The 21,895-nt window shown below is 35.4% G+C and overlaps 2 protein-coding genes across 2 annotated transcripts; one reads left to right on the forward strand and one right to left on the reverse strand.

Annotated features, from left to right (window-relative positions):
• Nucleotides 1-9,647: 9,647 nt before the first annotated feature.
• On the reverse strand, nt 9,648-10,823 carry LOC125578171 (uncharacterized protein At4g02000-like). The gene has a single exon (XM_048740506.1). It carries the CDS (start codon nt 10,821-10,823, stop codon nt 9,648-9,650), a length of 1,176 nt encoding a protein of 391 aa, XP_048596463.1.
• A 4,844-nt stretch (nt 10,824-15,667) lies between these two features.
• Nucleotides 15,668-21,493, forward strand: LOC106429791 (probable sulfate transporter 3.3). The gene is made up of 11 exons (XM_013870540.3): nt 15,668-16,077; nt 16,213-16,261; nt 17,790-17,997; nt 18,695-18,866; nt 18,932-18,997; nt 19,389-19,502; nt 19,593-19,709; nt 19,805-20,409; nt 20,793-20,878; nt 20,988-21,064; nt 21,148-21,493. Exons 1-11 carry the CDS (start codon nt 15,829-15,831, stop codon nt 21,301-21,303), a joined length of 1,899 nt encoding a protein of 632 aa, XP_013725994.2. The 5' UTR covers nt 15,668-15,828; the 3' UTR covers nt 21,304-21,493.
• The last annotated feature ends 402 nt before the right edge of the window (nt 21,494-21,895 follow it).

Consider the following 21,895-nt stretch of genomic DNA (forward strand, 5'->3'; position numbering starts at 1 on the left):
ATGGTTCTACTAAAACCATATAAATGATGTAAATATTTTTAAATTAAAAAATCAGATACGGTTTTACTAAACTAATAAAATGGAATTCAATTATATTGTAGTATAATTACATATAGACTATAAAATTGAGAATTGAATTATAGATGGGATGAAACTGGTCTCCACAAAAGGGATCTATTGAATATTCCCCAACAGTTCTGACCTCTCCTCCCCGTTTTGTATTAGGTGCATTAATGTTTTAGATTTATTGGGCACATGAAACTCATCGTTGGGCATCATCTCCGGCAACGTCCAGTCCTTGACATGATCACGGGGAAGGAGATTGTTGGTACACGTACAACCTAAAGAGTAAGCAAATTGTATTCCATATTACCACCCAACTTCTTAATGCTTCCATAGTAATGATATCCCTCAACTTCTTCCATGCTCATGTCGACAGGAAAGAACTAAAAAAATATTATTACCCTTTCATATTGAATATGGAAAGCACTTTCTAATGATTCAATAAAATAAATGGTGCAGAAGAAGAATCCGGAGACGATGTTGGACGAAGACACACAGCTCATGGAACAAAGAGAAACCTAATCCAAAAGGCTCGATCTTTACAAACTAGCTTGAGATGTATTGATCTTGTGCCTTAGTTATATAATGGGTTCTAAGCTGGCAGCACTCTCCTCTCTCCATTCTTAACACGAAGAACGAAGAGCAAGTTTGTTGTGACTCCTCCAGCTAATGTCACAAAGACTCTTCTAAGTAAGAACCCCATACTATGCTCTAAAAGTCAATCTTTACCATAACATTAATGCATTGTGGCTTGATGAAGGTACTTTCTTGCAGAGGAGATCCTGGTTCAGTACGGTGGTAACGAAAGAGATGATGATACCAAATTCGCCAACGAAGCTGATTCTCCAACGAAGTTGTTTCTGAAGTTGTCGTTAAGCTTGGGTCATCTGTAAACATAGAGATCCCAGCTTCTGAGGTAATAACTTAAAAAACAAACTCCTTTCTGTGCTCGGGAGTTGTAAAAGATCTATAGCAATATTTTTGTTTAGTCCTTTTCTTTTTAAATCAAACTTATTTCTAGATTGTTGAAGACTTAATTTTTTTTGCATGGGTTAACTGATAAACCCGAAACAGTTTCCAATAAATTCCCTCTAGATACAATGATACTCAATCTTCAAAAGTATTTGTCAAATTAATTAATGGCGCTAAATGACATGGGCAAGGGAGTCTAAATGATTTAGCAACGCGTATCCCTGAGCTTCAGCTGTTTCTATCCATTGAATACATGGTCGGAGGATGTAATTCTTGCAACCATTGCAGCTTTTTTTTAATTTTTATTTTAGGTTTCTAATAACTATCCACTAAGTTTCGTGATTTTTAAGCTTTTAGTCTCTCTCTCTCTTGAGTTATTGCTGATGTCTGGAAGAATCTCAGAAGAAGAAGATATTGTTTGGGGACAAAGTGATCTTTGCACAAAAAGATAGAAAGATTAAATGTTTCTGAAGACTTTCAAGACCATATATACACATAAAGTTTATATATCAAAATCCAAGTTGGGAACCTTTTATAAATTATTTGACTAATAAATTAGCTAAGATACATAAAGAACTTAAAAAGACAATTGCACCAAATTTTAGCAGAAAAAAGCATAAAAAATTTAGGAAGATAGTGTGTGAGATTTGTCCGCCGTTGAAAGTATTTAATCTTACACCATATATTGGATACTAATCACTGTCAATTTGTTCCAATGGATTACATTTTTCAAATAATTCGTATGTTCTTTTTGTAACATGGTACGATGAATAACTGGGCTCAAAACAACATATGTAGTTAGTCTAAAATTAAACGCGGAAATTGGTAGTAATTACGATGATTGAAAGTTTGAACACATTTCATTGGTAACAGTTACGATGAAAAGAGTGTAAAATGGAGACTCAAACACATCATGGAGAGTTGTTAAAGGATTTAGACTTAGACCACTTCTTCAAATTATATTCATTCAACAACAATCTTCATAAGTAATTTAAAAGTTGTGAATATTAAACTAAATCCTCACCATATATAAATTTTAAAGAACACCAGATTATAACTTTAAAATAAATAACCAAAGGTAGAAATCAACATAAAAGTAAAGACTAATCTCTTTGTGACGAGGCCGGAATATTTTAATTTAAAGAGTTGTTATTGGTTTATATGATTTAAATATAAAGTTTCGGTGATGGTTTATTTAAAAAATTATCTTAAACTTGGTTTGGTCTGTTATAATTTTTATTTATTATGTATTTTCATGAATTGATTTGGAGAAAAACATTATCCTTATTTATTATGTATTTTTAATTCAATTTAATTTCTGTTATGAAACTGCTCAATATGGTATTACAACTCAATAATTCTAAAGTTAAAACAAAGTTTAAATCGGTTTTAAATTTACAAATACTTTATACAAAACCTAAATTAATAAAATAAATGAATTTTAAAGTATAACAAGGTTTAGTTAACTTTGACCCATCTTACTGATCATTCTATATATGATTTCTTTTAATAACAAATTGTGAGTTAAATTATATGAAATATTTTAGACACAAGGCAATCAATAAATTCAAACGATTTTAAATTTCTTACCAATTTAATAGTTTAAAATTGATTGTAGTATATATAACAATTTATATTCAAATGTTATTGTAATTTTTTTAATTTAATTAAAACTTATACGAATATCCCGGGCGTAGCCCGGGAAAAGCCTCTAGTTTTTAAAAAAATCATACATGAATCAAAGTTGTGACTTCTGTTTTAATATATAAGATGGTATACTTTGGAAGAAAAAAAAGAATAAAGGATTTTACCACCGGACGCGGTAAACCAGTTGGTTTAAGCGAAAGCTTTGGTGCTGTTACGCTTCTTGTTCTAAATTCGGTGGGAGAGAAGCTTATACTATACCTTGGTATATAAAGAGCAAATTCTCCGCCTAAGAGAATATTTGTGCCTAAGGTCCATGCATCTCTGGTTAACCAAAAAAAAAAAACGGATTTGTGTTCATATTGATGTTTGATTAGGAAACAATAGATTGAAATATAGCCACTAAATATGTCACACATATATTCTGTATAAATACTTTTATGTTTTAATTTTCACGAGTGCTATATCCTTCTTTTCTTATTGTCAATAGCTCTCATAGTTGTTAATTCGAACGAAAGTAAAGTGTGTTGTTTAGTGGCTTGAATGTTAAGTCTGAACTGTTGATTCACGTTAACTGCATGTTGCGAGATGTAAGTTTTTTGGTAACGGATGTAAGTTTTTTTTTGTTGAACATTAGCGGATGAAAGAAGTTAAAATAATACAATTGATTTCAATTCATGAAACGATGTCTTTTATAAACTCATAAAACGATGTTTTATCTAAAATATAGTTCATATGCAAAGTTAGTGCTGATTCACTGTGTGATATTCTTTTGGTTCTTGTTGAACACTCGGAATCGGATAAGTAAAATAGTAAAAGAAATCGTTAGGAATTTTGCATTTTGCAAGAAATACATCGACTGTTATAACATCTTATGAAAATACTTAAAATAATCCGTTTGCAAAAAAAAAACTTAAATTATAGACTTCTAGAAAACTTGTACAGGTCCTTTTAGTCTCACATTCACGTATATCTTCATGGAGATAAGAACATATGCTACAAACGAAACATCACATCAGTATAATGAAGAGAAAAAAACATATCAAAGACAAATCCGTATAAGTTGTTTGATGTACAAGCAAGTTGGTTCGGAATTGGGGTTGAAAGAATGTTGAAAAAGGGAAAAATATCAATGGACAGATCTCGTCACAGTCTCAAGTCGCATTATTATTTTTACTTTTGGACGATTGGGTCATCGGTCATATGGTTGCAACTTGCAAGGAGATGGACGTTGACCTCTTTTTTCATTCCAAAATATGTTGATTATTTATTAATTAATTATATTTTAGGTTTGTGATATAGAGAGCAAATGACATTGCAGTAACAATTTGGTGGTTACCTTTTTTACCTGTCAAAAATGCAACACCACCCTTTTATGATTTTCTTTATAAGAAAAATATATTTTATGAATTATCAAATTTGATTGCCTTTATAATTGCTATAATATCTGCAAAACTATTATCTGATTTTTTTTCGTACCCAATAAGTCAATAACATATGTTTTTGTTTCTAAGAAAATTTCTCACAGCAGAGCAATACTAATTTTCTTTAAATGGTATGGTGTGCATAAGTATTGTTTACTCTACTTTTAGTGGAAGGAGAGAAATAACAGGGTTCATAATGCTCCTGCGCTGACTGCAATTACCTGTTTTCACAGATGGACATGCATCTCCGGGACATCTCTCTGGCACGGAGATCTCGAAAAATTACTCTAAACTTCTATTATAATGGTTAACATATAGTTAAGGATCTAGTAGCTCCTCTTGTTACTTCCAATGGGGTTTTTACCTTTTTGGGCCATTAGAAGAATCAGACATTTTTTGCTTTGTATTTAAACTCGATTTGATAATAAATTTACATTTTATCAAAAACAAGTATTGTTTACTGGATGGGTTTATTGATTTAATATTTTTAATATTAGAAGATGTAGAGTTGTGAGTTTCAAGTTTTATAAAAAAACTGCAGTTATAATGAAAATTTTAATTATAAATTTAAGGTATTTATAAAAAGTGGATATCTTTTGAAGGTAAATTTAAAAAGTGACATGCTTAAAATATTTCCCCTACAACCTTCATGAATATTTAACTCTTTCACATTTCTCATAATACTAACCACTTCAAATAAAAGTAGAAAGAGAATTTCGTTTCATTTCATGAATGAGAAAAACAACATTTCTTTGAAAGATAATTCTACATGAAAAAATGTAAAGGAATAAGTGGATTGCTAATATCAATCCTTTAAATTTCATTACTAATTTCCACTTTTATTCCATCTATTGTTTTTTCTAAATACCATTACAGCCACAGTGTATGCTATTCTTTTTTGAACAACAGAAATAGATTCACTTAATAAAATGGAGAGGGCTTTAGAGGCCCAATCCAGAAGGGTTCATACATAGGCAGGCCTTTGCCAAAGAGTCTGCAAGACCATTTTGGTTTCTTGACACAAACGAGAAAGAAACAGAATTGAAATCAGAAGAAACAATCGAATCGACATCCGATAAAATACCGTAGAGTTCTATCGATGGGAGATTCGAGTTGATGGCTGTAATAAGCCCTTGGGAATCTGAGCGTAGCCAGATGCGTTTGTAGGATAGCAACGAAGCGTGTCGTAGAGCTTCTCTCACCGCCAGCGCCTCCGCCATGAGGGGTGAAGCTACCGCGCGTTGAAGGGAGGAGCCGCGGGAAATTTCGATTGAGTCAGGAGTGGAGCAGATCCACGCGAGACCCGCAACTTTATGTTCTTTGTTCCACGCTGCGTCTGTATGGCAGATAACTGTATCTGCTGTCAGGTCAGGGATCCTGTGAGGGGTAGCTTTCGTATAAAGAGGCTTAGGTACAGTCCCTTGAGCGCTTTCCCATTCCTTGCAAGCTACGATAGCTTTGTTGACGATCTGTTGATGAGATAGGGTTTTGGATTCAAATATCAACTGGTTCCTACTCAACCAGAGGCCCCAGGCAATCCATGGAAAGATGTTGGAAGTGGTACCCACAGGTGGTAACGTGACTCGACGCAAAGAGGTCTGGAGTTCCTCTCTGAAAGAAGTACTCTGCGATGAGTCGAAAGTGGAAGTCCAAGGCGCGGTTTCCCAGACTTTGGTAGCAAAAGGGCAGAGGAAAAACAAGTGGTTGAGGGTTTCTTGATCTCCACACCTCAGACAGGTGGTGTTCCTATTAATTCCTCTGCGAATGAGATTATCTCCTGTAGGTAAACAATTTCTTGCACATTTCCAGAGAAAATGTTTAAGCTTTGGAAGAAGGTTGGGAGACCAAATATTCTTTTGCCAATTCCATGATTCTCTATCCAAGAGTGTGGTTGTCGATTGGATTCTAGAGACTTGCGTAGTATGATAGCCCGACCTTGCTGAGTAAATCCCGTTCTTTGTTTGTGTCCAGATGGTGGAGTCAGGGGCGCTTGTGAGGCTGGGGCGTAGCTGCAGTATGTGATCAGATAAATCTGGGAGGAGTTTCTCTACTAAAGCTCGATTCCACTCCTTTGATTCTCGGGTCAGTAGATCAGCAACAAAGAGGTCTTGGTCTTGAGGTAACACAGGACCATGTGGTCTTAAATCTGTAGAAGTACCAATCCAATTATCAGCCCAGACTCTAGTATTCTCCCCATTGCCTATAACCTTCCCTAGATGTCGTAGGAGAAGATCTCTTCCCCACAGGATCCCCTTCCAGCCATGTGAGGAAGAAGGTGCCGATGTAACCTTCAAAAATGAAGTCTTATGGCAGTACTTGCCTTGGAGGATACGGGAGAGGAGACAATCAGGCTTAGTGATGAGTCGCCATGCTATTTTTGCCAACAAGGCCTGGTTGTAGAGTCGAACATCGCGAAATCCTAAGCCCCCGAGGTGTTTAGGTAAGGTGAGTTTATCCCAGGATACCCAGCAAATTTTATTATCTCCTTCTTTTGCATCCCACCAGAATCTTGTCAAAACTGACTGGATCTGATTACACAGGCCTATAGGAAGCTCAAAGCAAGACATTGCAAAGGTAGGAATGGGGGATAGAACGGATTGCAGCATAGTTGCTTTACCAGCAGTAGAGAGAAACCTGGTGTTCCAGCTCATAGCTTTCTGTCTCATGCGGTCGACTATAGAGGCAAACAGGTCCTTCTTACGTCGGCCAAAGTGTTCCGGGAGTCCGAGGTATTTACCAACTCCTCCCTCCTTCTCAATGCCCAACTGTAGTTTAACTCGTGATCTTACTTCAAGTGGAGTCTTTGCAGAGAACGTGATGGAAGATTTCAGTGCATTAATCTTCTGCCCCGAGGTTTCTTCATATTCATTTAGAATCTCCACAAGGGCAGCACAACTCCGAGGATCTGACTTGGTAAAAAACATGGTATCATCTGCAAACAGCAGATGATTAACCTTAGGACTGTTTCTGGCCACTCCCACACCTGGCAAAGAACCTGATAACTGCTCTTTTGCAGAGTCCTGAGAGGACTTCCCCGCAGAGTATAAAGATGTAGGGAGACAACGGGTCCCCCTGGCGGATACCTCTCTGTGGTTGTACATTACCTGCGGCTTCGTTGTTGATCAGAAAGGAGTAAGAAACCGTGGAAATGCATTGGAGCATCCAGTTGATCCAGGTATTATGAAACCCCATTCTATCCAAGACTTCTCGAATAAAAGACCACTCGAGTCTGTCATACGCCTTACTGATATCAGATTTAACCGCCATTGTGCAGTGTTTGGTTGCCCCGGAGACTTTAAGGTAGTTCAAAACCTCATGGGTGATTAGCACATTGTCCGAGATAGCCCTACCAGGTACGAAAGCAGATTGGTTCTCCGATATAATGCCTTGTAGTACCGGTTTAAGTCGAAAAGATAACAGCTTCGAGATGACTTTGTAATAGACAGAGCAAAGCGCTATAGGTCTGTAGTCAGAGACACTCTTAGGGCTAGAGACTTTGGGTATGAGCCTTATGTGAGTCTCGTTGATGGCAAAAGGAATGTTTCCATTTATGAAAAAGTTTTGAATTTCCTTGGTGATGGCAGGACCTACAACATCCCAGTTGGTCTGGAAAAAGCTAGCAGAGAACCCGTCGGGCCCAGGAGCTTTATCAGGATGTATCGCAAAGAGAGCTTCCTTAACCTCCAAGGCAGAGGGTAGTTTGATTAGTTTCTCATTGGTGGCCGAAGAGATACAAGGAGATAGAGCTTTAGCTACCACATTTGCCGACGGGGGATCGGAGGAAGTGAAAATCTCCTTGAAGTAATCTGAGATAACCTCCACAATTTTCTCATCCTCATAAACCGGTACGCCCTCATGGTTCTCAATAACTGTAATTCGATTACGTGCTCTCCTTGCTTTGGTTGATGCGTGGAAGTAACCAGTATTTCTATCTCCCAAACTCAACCACAGCTGACGGCTTCTTTGTTTCCAGAAGTCTTCTTCGGCTTTGTATGCTCGGATCAGGTTGACATTCAGTGAGGAAATAAGATTCTCGTCCGCACAGAGACTAGTCATGGCCAGGTCAAGCTTCTCTCTCAACTCTTTTATCTCCTTCTGACTATTCTGGTAGTGGGAGCGGCTCCATTTAGAGATAGCGTGTCTGCATCTAGAGATTCGCTCCATAACTGGTACCTTGCTTTCCTTCCATACTTTATCAATGATCTCTTTAATTTCTTCATTATCCCGTAAGCGACGATCATATCTGAATATGCGCTGAGGTTTCTTCTGCTTTGGATCAAATGTAGAGATGATAGGCCTGTGGTCAGAGCTTTCAAAATGGAGATACTGCGATCGTCCATTGGGGAACATGTCTGACCAAGAACTATTAGCAATAGCTCGGTCCAGTCTACAGTGTACGAGGTGTGTGTGCCTTTGACCTCTCCAGGAGAGGAAGTTGCCCGAGTGTTTGATGTCGAACAGGTCACAAGAAGACAGGAACGTTCGGAAGTTTGCGAAAGAACTCTCAGGTCTCTCCTTTCCCCCTGTTTTTTCAGCATTAGAAGTGATCTCATTAAAGTCACCTGTCAGGAACCAAGGAGAGTTTCTCAGCTCTGCGATGTCACTTAGCTTGTTCCAGACGACTTGTCTTAGGGGGACTTCAGGGGCACCATATACGAACGTACAGTTGAAAGATGAGTTCTTAAAGGAGACTAACGTATCGATGAAGTTGGTATTGGAGGTCAGAATCTGGATGTCGACATCAGATTTCCAGAGAAGAGCCAGACCACCCGCTCCCGGGCAATGGGGAGAGACTAGAAAGTGGGAGTTTAGGTTGAGTTTCTCTGTTTCTTTTAAAACAAAGTCATCCTGGTTTTTGGTCTCTTGTAAGAAAATAATATCAGGGGAATGCTTTTTATTCAGGTCCTCAAGCCGTCGAACTGTTGCAGGATTCCCAATACCGCAACAATTCCAACTCAAAATGACTAAGGAAGAGGGTGAGGACCCACGTGAAAATCCTGTGGGGGGGCTCGTGATTCAGCTGGGGAAGCAATTCTAGATCCTCTAGTCGTGCTTACATATCTCGTAGATGTCCTTGGTTGGATGGGAGATGCAAAGGGGAAGCCTTGTCTACCGGGCTGAGCTTGGTTTCTCGAGATAAGGCGGTGCGTAGACCCCGCTCCCGCAAAAACCCGAGGGCTTGCTCCAGGTCTTCTCCTTGCCGGAGTTCTTCGAGGTGTATTAACAGATCTAGCCGTCGCTTGCAATGTAAGGTCCCTAGCAGGAGAGCTGTGTAGAACAGGAGAGAGTGCTCTGTGTGCCTGACTGTTGATTGGCTGGGTAGCTGGGGATGTCCGTGACCCCTCAATAGCTCTGGCTGAGGCGGACGCGATGATATTAGCTGCTGTTTCCGCCATGAGATTCTGTTCCTCACCGCGCATAACTCTTTGTCTACGAGCTTCACTTTCAGTGGGATCAGCGCAGCTAATGTATTGATGAGTCAATTCTTGGAGTTCTGCCATCACGTCTTCCGTTGATGGGACACCGGAGGCTGGTGCTGGATAGTCACATACCGCAAGATTTCGTACCAGGGGGGGGGGGGGGGTGTTCCGAAGTCTGCAATGGTGGTGGGGGGAGAACAACCTTAGTCGGGGGGGGAGGTGATTCAACCCGTCGCACTCTCCATTGGGGTCTCGAGTCGTGTCTTATGGGGTTTCCCCTAGCCTGCTGTTGTCCTCCCGGGTGTTGCTCCATAGTTCCATGGTTGCGATCGTGCCTGGATTGGTAGGAGATGTGATCTACATTGGTTCCTGCAGTGTGAGGGAAATGGGGAGTAACTTTGTTCCTCAGCGGTTGGCCTCTAGGGGGAACAACAGGTGCTCTTTCACCAAAAGGTCTGCCGTGTCTATCAACACGACTACTGAAATCTGAGCTCTGAGTAGGAGGGAGTTGCTGTCTAGCTGGGGGGTTCTCGTAGTTGTTCCTTACTCCCCTAACAGAGGGAGAGGAGCGTTGGTGGTGTTGGTGTTCAGGGCCTTTGCTCGGAGAAGCTAGAATGTCATCAGTCTTAGCGCTTATCAGCAGGGGGCAGCGGCGAACTTCATGATCTAGATGGTTGCAGTGAGAGCAATGATTTTCTAGACCATCGTATGCCAAAGTAACTGGTAGTTCTTCCCCTGAACCAAACTCGATTATAGCATCTTTAATAATGGGTTTAAAACCATCTATCGACACTCTCATCCTTGCAGATGTCTTAGAGATGTGGTAGTCTTCAAGTATTCCCAGATCCTGACCTATGTTATAGATCATTTTCTCATGCCAGTAGTGAAGGGGCAGGCCATGGAGGCGGATCCAGAAAGGAATCTGAGATGGAAACAGAGGGGACAAGGTAGGTTCCCATCTTTGAATCATGAGCATCCAGTGTGCGTAATGATAAGGTCTGTTGGCCAAAACATTGAGTAGATCTTCCTCTAGTTCGAATCTAAACTGGAAGCAATTTTGGCCTAAGTCAGAACCTACAACCGTACCCTTGAGGCTCCACTTCCTAGGGAGCGAGGAGATAAGAGCTCCAATGGGTTGTTCTCTAGGGTTTGATATGCGACCTATAAGAGTTAGGTTGTTCTCCATAATGAGGGCAGAAGTATCAATCTCCGGTGCTCTGATACGCTTGCGAGGTTGTTGGTGGTCTGGCTGTAAGGGCCCTTTCCCCTTCTCAGCCGCTGTGAGTCTTCGAGAATCCATGGAAGGTAGATCTTGAGTGACAAGGATTCTACATAGTGAATATACACGTCTAATTTTCTAGCATTTTTTGGATTCGGCTTGTGTTGACGTGGTGATATATCATTGTTGGTCATAAAATTTAAATATAACATGTGATAATAATGTAGTAAGCAAAAACTATTTACTAGTCCATTGAAGAGACAACGACTATACAAATATGATAGTGGCAATTCTCCATAAATAGAAGTGAGGCCCGCTTTAGTTCAATACCTATCAATTTACTATAGTCATGATAAAATTTCCTCCCACGGAATTTTGAATAATACCCACCGCGACTTTCATTTAAAGGTATTGTACTTATGCGTTAAGGACTCATCGACTGTTACTAATTAACAGTTTCAGAAGAACAAGAACGCTGACAAGACCAAGTTTTGGGATTTCGACGCAACTATATATTTTCCAACTCACGTTTATTTTTGTGGAAACAATCATGATTTTTTGTTGTTGTCAGTATGGATCTTTTTTGAATGATAAATACTTTCTTTCGTTAAGTCTTATCTAGAGTGAATCTGTGGCCACTGGCCAATTATTTTTATGATAATATAAATAACTAGTGCGAACACTAAAGATTCCTGAAGATTAAAGAAGTCGACGAGTTTGTTCAGTGGAGGAATCCAATATTTTCATGTGTCATGTCTGAATTTAGGTCGTTAAACGCAACGATTATTTTTTTTTTTTAACATTTAATGCAACGATTATTTTTGTCAAAGATTTTATTATATATAGCCAAAGAAAGATATAACGATAAATGAAAAAAAGGTATAAAATAAATCTTATTGATGAATCAATTATTCTTTAACCTCTCAGGATATAAGTAGTGATTCGTTTTGTCATTCATATTAAATTTTTGGTAAACATTATATATAATAAATAGTTCTAGAAAGAAATGACTTATAGCCTATACGTAGTTCATGTACCTAGAAGAAATTTAAACTAAAACTGTGGATAGATGGGCCAACTGGCCAAGTAATAGTCACGCGAATACATACATTCCCAAGTGCGCAATGTGCATGGTGCTTTCACATTCCCCTTCATTCCAAAAGAGCTGGGCATCAGATTCTTTTTCATGAGTAACTCCATTCACGTCCCGTTAGTTTTCCCTTTTGTTTCTATCTTCTCATATTCTTTTTCTTTATTTTAATTCGATTTGGCCTACCAATATCCATTATAATAGTATATACTTGTATTATTTGATCTCGTGTTTACTGCCCATCCATGTTACGTGGCACATGTTTTCATAGATCATTCTCTCTACACAATGATTTTTTCGCTATCGCAGCTAACTAAAATAACGTTAAATCTAAGAACAAAACCCATGGACATAATTTGTTAAAAACAAAACTATAAACCATAAACATAATTAGTTAAAAACAAAACCATAAGCCGTATATATATATATATATACACACTATATACACAATACTGAATATGATCCCTTTTGATTGTACACCAATTCTCACTTTTTGGTTCCACCCCTTTTACATGGATCCAAGAACAATTAGTTGGTCAATAATCCTCCAGTTAATTTGGGTTCTAGCTTATCAAAAACAGTTCGGTATATTGACTCAGTTTGTACAAAAAATAACCAAACTGTGAACAAATAGCATGACTGATGTCAAAATTCTACCCCTGATGTCACAATTCTATCATTTTGATTAGTTCACCTTACCATTTTTAACTTGGGTTCCGTACAGAGAAAACTTTTGTTAAATAATGTGATCAAAATTTATCATAAGTAACTCAACTATAGTTAGCTAGCACTCACTCCATACAGATAATATAGTGTAAATCAACAATTGTGTCTTAAGTGTCATTTACATTCATATAGTAGGTCTGGACTCCAAATATATATTTGTAGATTATAGATTTTTTTGGTCCATATTATCGACGTAGATAGGTTTGGTTGGAAATTTTTCTTTTTATTTTGGTCCCTTTCGTTTCTTTCACCGGAAACAAGGAATGTCCGAGATTGATTGACTGATTAAAATAATATAACCTCGATCTGATTCACACGAGAAGACAATCTTCGAGTATCGTACTATTAATTGACATATCATCACATTACTTGAACTATAATACGATAGTTAAACTATTTTTACCTTTTTGGCAATGAAACCGTGAACTATTTTCTTCGCATCTTAAAACTGAATTATCTTTTGGTATTATTTAAAAATTTCTATAATATTATTTGAGAAATCACTTTCTTAGATATCATGCTCACGTTAATTCTCACGGTGATTGATTACTATGATACCCTCAATGAATTAAAAATAATTACATTTTAAATACTATTATTTCTTTTTTAAAATTTTCTAAATAACAATATAAAACAGAAATGACATATTTATAAAGTTAAAAAAAAATTAAAAACGAAAATATATGTATACACAATATGATTTCATAATAAAAGGAAAATTTGCAAAATACTAATATTTCATATAAAAGATTTTTTTTAAATTTTGAAGTAATAAAACACTTTCCTTATATCTATATATTCTTAGATGAAAACAAATATTTGTATATAATGTGATTTCATTAAAGAGAGATCACACAAATGATCTTGATATTAGAAAAAGGAAAAAAAAAATTTTTTTTAATTTTGAAGTAATAAAACACTTTCTGTGATTTAGATTTAATGCAGTTATGATCGTTAGCCCACTTATAGAAGTAGTAAAATGAAGCTCGAGGCAGAGTATATTATAAATTCTGTTAAATTATGAAAATTAACATATACCAAATTGATAAAAAAAAATAGTTACACATCTATAATGTAGAGCAAACTAATACAATGAATATAGTTAATATGATTTGGTTGAATTAGATTAAAAATAGTTATATTATAATTTGACAAAGTATATGTAACACAATATACCCACAAAATGAGTAAATAGACCAATATAAATTTTATATACAAATAATATATTTTTATTTATAGTAATATTTTACACATATAAATTATAGAACGAATTAACATATTACTAAATAAATACGAAATTCTCAACTAAAAATATAAATATATTAACCAAATATTGGAATTAAGTATTTTGTATAAATTTTATATATATGTGCATAAGGTTTGAAAAGACTATCATTGTTTTATTTATTTATGTAATTTTGAATCGATCAACACTTTAGTTTACTTTTACTATCTGATTTTCAAAACAACATATATTAAATTATACATAATCTTAGTAAAATATATTTACAAATTTAAGAAAAGAATCAAACTACATGAAAAATAGAAAAAAAATAATCAAAATTTAAATCTGTATAAAAAACATTATAGTTGAGTAGGAACAATAAATATTATTTAATATATCTAAATAATAACCAAACAGTCGAGATATTTTATATCCAAAATTATACGTCTAATTAAAAAAACAGAATGTTATTTAAATAAACTATGCATGTTGATTACAATATAAATAACAGAATAACCAAAAATTTAAAACAAAATATTAATAAACTATTATAATGTATTTACTTTCTAAATATCAAGATCATTTGTGTGATCTCTCTTAAATGAAATCACATTATATACAATTATTTTATAACGATTCATCTAAAATATACAACACTAGTTATGAAAAACAAATATCAATATTTAAAATGTAAAAACCAATACTTGCGCAGGTGTGCAGATCAATTTCTAGTGCACATTATTTTCAAAGAGACTGATTGCATGAAAGAAACAGTTGAGTGATAAATTGTTACATAATATATCTACATTAATGCAAAGTTGAATTGTGGATATAAATAGTCTGAAATGTAAAGCAAGATATATTTTATTTCTAGTTAAGCAGAATTTCTAATAGATAACAAAAAGATCATGAATCGAAATCAAAGAATATGTCCTATGGAAAACTTATTTTTATTACATAAAACGTTTGACTTGTAACCATGATTAAAGTTGCAGTTTAATAATTCAAACCTAGTTTTTCAATCCATGACGAAGTATTAAGACCATTGGTTAATTACGAGTTGTGTAGTTGGCTGGGTTTATGGATTTTTTTATCCGTAGTTCAATTTTAATAAATAATCTTGGATGATTACTCTGATGCAGCACCAAACAGGCAAACACTGTATCCTTAAGCAGCTACAAATATTCTATAGATATTCATATATTTTTAACTGGAGTGTGGGCTCGACTACTCATTGACACAAAGACGATAAGTCTAAACTGTCATCAACTTTTTCTATTTGTCCTGATTAATGTAACAATTCGTAGTAGGCTACTTGGTGTTCTCTCTGTTTGTTAGCGATCTCAACGGGCAATAGAACAGATAGATACATAATATACTGCTGATTTTTTTTGTTAATTTGTTATCATTAATGCTATTAGGTATGTATTGTATATGCATTATTATAAATTCTCAAGCTGGCGATTAATGTTTTATATAACTATTTTGTAATTTATCGCATGTAGAATTGTTGAAGATTTGGAGCATACATATTCACGGAGCAAACGTTAAGAGCATCTCCAACTCATTGTTATTTTCACCTCTATAATAGTATTTAGAGGTGAAATTGTTTCAACTCACCTCTATTTCTTCCTCTATAATAGAGATCTCTATTTTTTCTCTATTTATAGAGGAAGAAATATCATTCCTCTATTTTTTACTCTATATTTTAGAAATTGCTATTTTAGAGGAATACATTGGAGCATATATCTCACCTCTATTATAGAGTTCCTTTATTTTAGAGGTGAAAATAGCAAAATATATTGAAGATGGTCTAAAAAGACAAACAGAACAGAATATAGGTACAAATTATTGTTCTTTTCAAAAACAACAGTACGTGTTAGTTTTTCAAACTAATAATTTATTTTTAAACCAGGAAAAGAGTGGCCAAGCGTACCCTTATAAAATGGTCAGGACCGACCCAAAACAAGAATACACGAGATTACATTATCAACAAAGAGGCAAGAAAAGAAACATAACACGCAGATTCACATACAAATAACTTAATGGAGGTGCACAAGGTGGTTGCTCCACCGCATAGGAGTACGGCGGCGAAGCTGAAGACAAGACTGAAGGAGACGTTTTTCCCTGACGATCCTCTAAGACAGTTCAGAGGACAACCGAACCGTACCAAACTCATAAGAGCCGCTCAATACATTTTCCCAATCCTCCAATGGTGTCCTGAGTACAGCTTCAGACTCCTCAAATCTGACGTCGTTTCAGGTCTCACCATCGCCAGTTTAGCTATTCCTCAGGTACGCAACACTTTTTCCTGTGAGAGAGTTCCGATGATGACCAATGTCAGTCTCCGAACAACCACGATCTTACCCTTTAATCAAATTCTTAACTTGAAACTTCTTTTCTTTCTTTTTGGTCTTTTTCAAAAACAGGGGATAAGTTACGCGAAGCTAGCGAATTTGCCTCCAATCGTGGGTCTATGTAAGTATCTAAAGTGAAATTGTATCGAATTATTCTTTAATCCCTTATATATTAAAAGAGAAGCATTGTAATAAATGCATTCACATTATAATAGACACGTGTCAGCCTCACAATGATTTGATAATAAATATGCTAATGCATTCACACTATAATCATAAATGTGTTCACACTATGTACTTTATATTTTTTTTAATATAAAACTCACATACATAGTTCCAATAAAACTCTGGATTTTTCGGTTCGAATAAAAATAGATAACGAATCAAAAGTCAAACTCTATATATATTATTTTTATATTTACGGATAAAGTTGAACAAAATATTCATAAATTTTGATTCGATTCGTTATCCGTTTTGATTTGAACCAAAAAATCTGGATATTTGAAACTCTACGAAACAAATCAAATACTAGAATACAATATCAAAAAAAGAAGCAAATCACAAATACCAATATTTTTAGGAACATATATCTAATTCAATATGTTATATGCATATATATACATATATATAAAGAATTATATATATATGTTATATATATTATACTTTATATCAGTTTTAAAATATTTTTATGAATTAAATTTATTATATTAGGTACTAGAATTTAAAAGGTTATATAATGTTTTATTTTGTAATGAAATGTTATTATAAAAATTATTTTTAAAATTTTATTTTATTTACGAATCAAATAGGATATTCTTTAAAATTCTAAAACATTTCGGATATCTGAGTCACCGAATATCTAGGTGGCTAAAGATCGAATCGACAAGAATGCTTTCAAATACTCAGATATTTGATATGTGTCCACCCTGATTTACAGATATAATTTTATTTTCTTTATATAAAAAAATGACTAATGTCAAGGTCTTTTTTATTTTAAATTAATTTTAATTTTATCTTTATGTATTATTTTGTACAAAAATGTCATTTAATATTAATTAACAATATCTTTATATATTTTTCAACTATTTTATATACTTTTTACATAAACATACATGTGCACCTTGATGTGAGCACCTTCTAACTAAGTATTAACCACAACTGAAGTATCTAATTTTTTTGAAAGTTGAAATATTTTTTCTTAATGCTTCTTTCACTACCGACCAAATTGTAGTGAAATGATTTGTCTTAATAATATTCTTTTCTATTTCTTAAACTATTATCTGTTTAAAAACTATAATATGAAACTATTGGTTCAACATAACGACTATCTAAAATTCATAATATGAAAATAAATAAATAGTATTAATTTTTGGTTGTTACCGAAAAAACCAAAAAATCAAACATTTTAACCGAATAAACTGAAATGAATATTAATTTAAAATAATAGTTATATTTTAGAAGATTAAAAACAAAAAAAAACGTAAAACCTAACCAATATCCAGATAAAACAGATTCAGTGTTTTTTATTAAAAATAACGAAACTAATAATCACATCCCGCGCAAGGCGCAGGTTATTACCTAGTAATGAATTATAACAGTAACTAGTAACTAATGTAAATATACTCACGTGTGTATGTTGATGTATGTAGACTCAAGCTTTGTGCCACCGTTGGTTTATGCGGTGTTGGGAAGCTCAAGAGATCTTGCGGTGGGACCAGTCTCCATAGCGTCGTTGATCTTAGGGTCCATGCTAAGGCAACAAGTATCTCCCGTAGACAACCCTCTTCTCTTTTTACAGCTCGCTTTCACTTCTACCTTCTTTGCTGGTCTCTTTCAAGCCTCTCTTGGAATCCTCAGGTTATAAATCTATACTATGTACTTTTATCGTATACGTACGTATCTATTTTCTCCTGAAAGTTTTGTAGCATTGCGTGAACCACTTGTTGCCGGTTGAAAACTTCTGAGGTGAATATACTGGGCCTGGCCTAGGGTTTACTATTAATCTGTAGGGTTATATATTATGTTTGTTACAAAAGTAATTGATCTACACTTATATTACTCACATCATCTTTTAAACTACTTTTTTATCCTTGAGAATATATTTAACATAGATTCCATTACAAAAATATATAGATTCACTTATTTGAATTAAATAGTAAACCAGTTTATATTATATTCAAAGATATTTAATTAGTGCACAATTTCATATCATTCATGATTATTCTATAATTGGTCGGGTATCTAATATATTCCATATGTATTAGATTAGGAAGTGGAGATTGAAAGACTAAACAAAATCACTATTTTGTATCTTTTTACAGTATCATTAAATTCTAACCAATAAAAAGTCTCAAATACAAATAGACAAAAAATCAAAACAAAAGAATTTCTTATATAATAGATTTAGGTGAACGGTGTGCACGTATATGCATTCATAATATAATGTTATATTTTACGCATGTCAATTAGACGACTACTATTCGATTTTTTTCCGACATTTGTTTATTTGGAATCAATGATGGATGGACTAACTAATTTAATTTCAAACATGTAGGCTGGGATTTATAATAGACTTTCTATCGAAAGCAACACTAATTGGGTTTATGGCGGGAGCAGCCATAATAGTATCATTGCAACAGCTAAAAGCTCTGCTTGGGATAACTCATTTCACTAAGCAAATGAGTGTCATCCCTGTTCTCTCCTCTGTTTTCCACCACACCAACGAGGTTTCTCTCTTATGCTTATTCACAATTAACATAAGAGTTGATATTCACATGTACGTACTGTGCAGTGGTCATGGCAAACGATTGTGATGGGAGTCTGTTTCTTGCTGTTCTTGCTCGCCACACGTCACCTCGTATGTTTGCACATCTCTCACTATTCGTTCCCATTTTAAATCTTCTCCAGTATGCATGTGGAACATTTGTTACACTTACTTTTACAGTGGACCGCCATTGTTTCTTTCAACTTTCTTCCCGCCATAAATAACGACCGAATGGTTTTTGAATAGAAAAAGTAATTATTTAATTAAAAAGTTAATGTTGATAGTAACTTAGTTATTTCAATCATTAAAAGGTTATCTTTTTTTTTCATCCAAACTTTCTTACAAAATCTGAAAAATCACAAACAAACAAAAAGTGCATTCAAACACAACACTGATAGAAAGGAAAAACATAAAAATGTCTAAATGAAACATCCAAATAAAAATAACCTAAAAGTATAATGAATTAATGATAAATCGAATGCAGAGCATGAAGAAGCCGAAGCTGTTCTGGGTCTCGGCTGGAGCTCCGCTACTCTCAGTTATCCTCTCTACACTTATCGTCTTTGTTTCAAGAGCCGATCGTCATGGCATTAGCGTCGTAAGCTTCCCTCTTCCTTCTTACATAACCAATCTCCTCCGTCTTTTCTTAGGCAGAACTTAAGAAAATTATAATCTGGTGGACGTACAGATTGGGAAACTACAAGAAGGTTTGAATCCACCGTCTTGGAACATGCTTCAGTTTCACGGAAGTCATCTCGGACTCGTTGCCAAAACAGGACTCATCACCGGAATCGTCTCCCTCACCGTAACGCTTCTTTCAACTCAGTTTAACCTAACATGTTCTTGTTTACTTAGTTTGTCTTTAACTCGGTCTTGTTTTGTGCCTTTGTCATGGGACAGGAAGGCATCGCAGTAGGAAGAACATTCGCAGCGGTCAAGAACTACCACGTAGACGGTAACAAAGAGATGATCGCCATAGGTCTAATGAACGTTGTCGGCTCCGCCACTTCTTGCTACGTCACAACCGGAGCTTTCTCTAGATCAGCCGTTAACAACAACGCCGGATGTAAAACCGCGGTTTCAAACATCGTGATGTCTGTCACCGTTATGGTCACACTCCTATTCTTAATGCCTCTTTTCGAATACACTCCCAACGTGGTCCTTGGTGCCATCATTGTGACGGCGGTTATAGGTCTTATCGACCTTCCTGCGGCTCGTCATATATGGAGGATTGATAAGTTTGATTTCTTGGTGATGTTGTGTGCCTTCTTTGGTGTCGTTTTCTTGTCGGTCCAAAACGGTTTAGCTATAGCGGTGGGACTATCGTTGTTCAAGTTATTGATGCAAGTGACGAGGCCCAAGACGGTTGTTATGGGGAATATTCCGGGGACGGATGTGTACCGGAATCTTCATCATTACAAAGATGCACAGAGGATCCCAGGGTTCCTTGTCCTAAGCATCGAATCTCCTGTCAATTTTGCCAATTCTAATTACCTCACTGAAAGGTTAGTTATATAAACCAAATTTCAAGAAATTGTTAGGCTGTCATTAGATGTTTAGCACATAGGAAAACGCCTAGACCAATTTTTCTATAAAAATCGTTTCCCAGTTTTGCTTATGATCAGATTTTGTTGTTTAGCCGCAGTCTAGACCAATTTAGAACAATGATATAAACTATGCTTTGGATCCATTAGACTTTGATCTCTAGAGTGTCGACAAACCGCTATATTCAGTTAGTTGTATTCGGACATATTCTTGTGTGTTTGTAGTTTTACCCGTTGAGCTATCATTAGGTTTTACATAAACCACATTTTTTTATATAGTAGTTATGTCACGTTAATTGACAATATTTGCGTCTCTTGACCTGGATTGCGTAAAAATATTGTAGAACATCTCGTTGGATAGAAGAATGTGAAGAAGAGGAAGCTCAGGAGAAGCATTCCAGCCTTCGGTTCTTGATTCTTGAAATGTCAGGTTAGTATTAATCAAACCGATCTATTTTCAACCACATCATCATATCCATATGTTTTTCTTGAACTTGATTTTAGTAGCTAACTGTGTTTAATTCTTATATATGTTAAAGCTGTGAGTGGGGTGGACACAAACGGAGTCTCCTTCTTTAAAGAATTAAAGAAAACCACAGCAAAGAAGAACATCGAGGTAAATTTATTTTGGAAACCAGGTTTCGTCTTTTAACTCAAGAATTGTAATTAGTTTTCGATCTAAACCGGATATTTGTGCAGCTTGTGTTTGTGAACCCATTAAGTGAAGTGATGGAGAAGCTACAAAGAGCTGACGAAGAAGAAGAGTTCATGAGGCCTGAGTTTCTTTTCTTGACTGTTTCTGAGGCCGTTGCGTCACTCTCTCTTAAAGGAGGCCCATCGTTCAATAACGTTTGACTATAAAGATTTTGTTTTATCGGTCCAAAATATGATATTTGGCAGATGGTTAAAGTTTTTCCTTTTCTCTATTTTCTGCTCTGCTCATTTCTCTTTCTCCATCATTGATTTTGATCAAGAATCTCAAGATGTATGTTCTGGTATGAGCTTTTGCTAATTTGGAGTTTAGCCGGTGTTGCGTCTGGTGACATTCAGGAGTATTGACCCATCAGACTAATCAACTCTCCCGTATCCGGTTGAGTTTCAAAACATAGCGACTTTTAACTAAAACAAGTCCGAGAAGAAGAAAAAGAGTTTAACACCTGTCTGCATAAAATTCTACTATTGGATTTCGTTTCACATCGAATATGAAACGACAATTATTTTCGAAGCAAAATAACTAGTGTTTATGATTTGATTTTTGTCGAGGCGGCCTAGTTATCCTTTTCTGCTTGCACTATTCCACAAAATAATATATAGGGGATAACTAATATTGTTAATTAATCCTTTTCAATCGTTAACAACCATTGTTGTCCACTACGAAGTCACCAACGAAAGGTGACGTTATTGGCAGTGTTCGTGCTTATCCTAATTCAAGGATCGCCACTAATTG

The sequence above is a fragment of the Brassica napus genome, chromosome A9 (genome assembly GCF_020379485.1).
Source record: "Brassica napus cultivar Da-Ae chromosome A9, Da-Ae, whole genome shotgun sequence".
Classification (NCBI taxonomy): Eukaryota; Viridiplantae; Streptophyta; class Magnoliopsida; order Brassicales; family Brassicaceae; genus Brassica; species Brassica napus.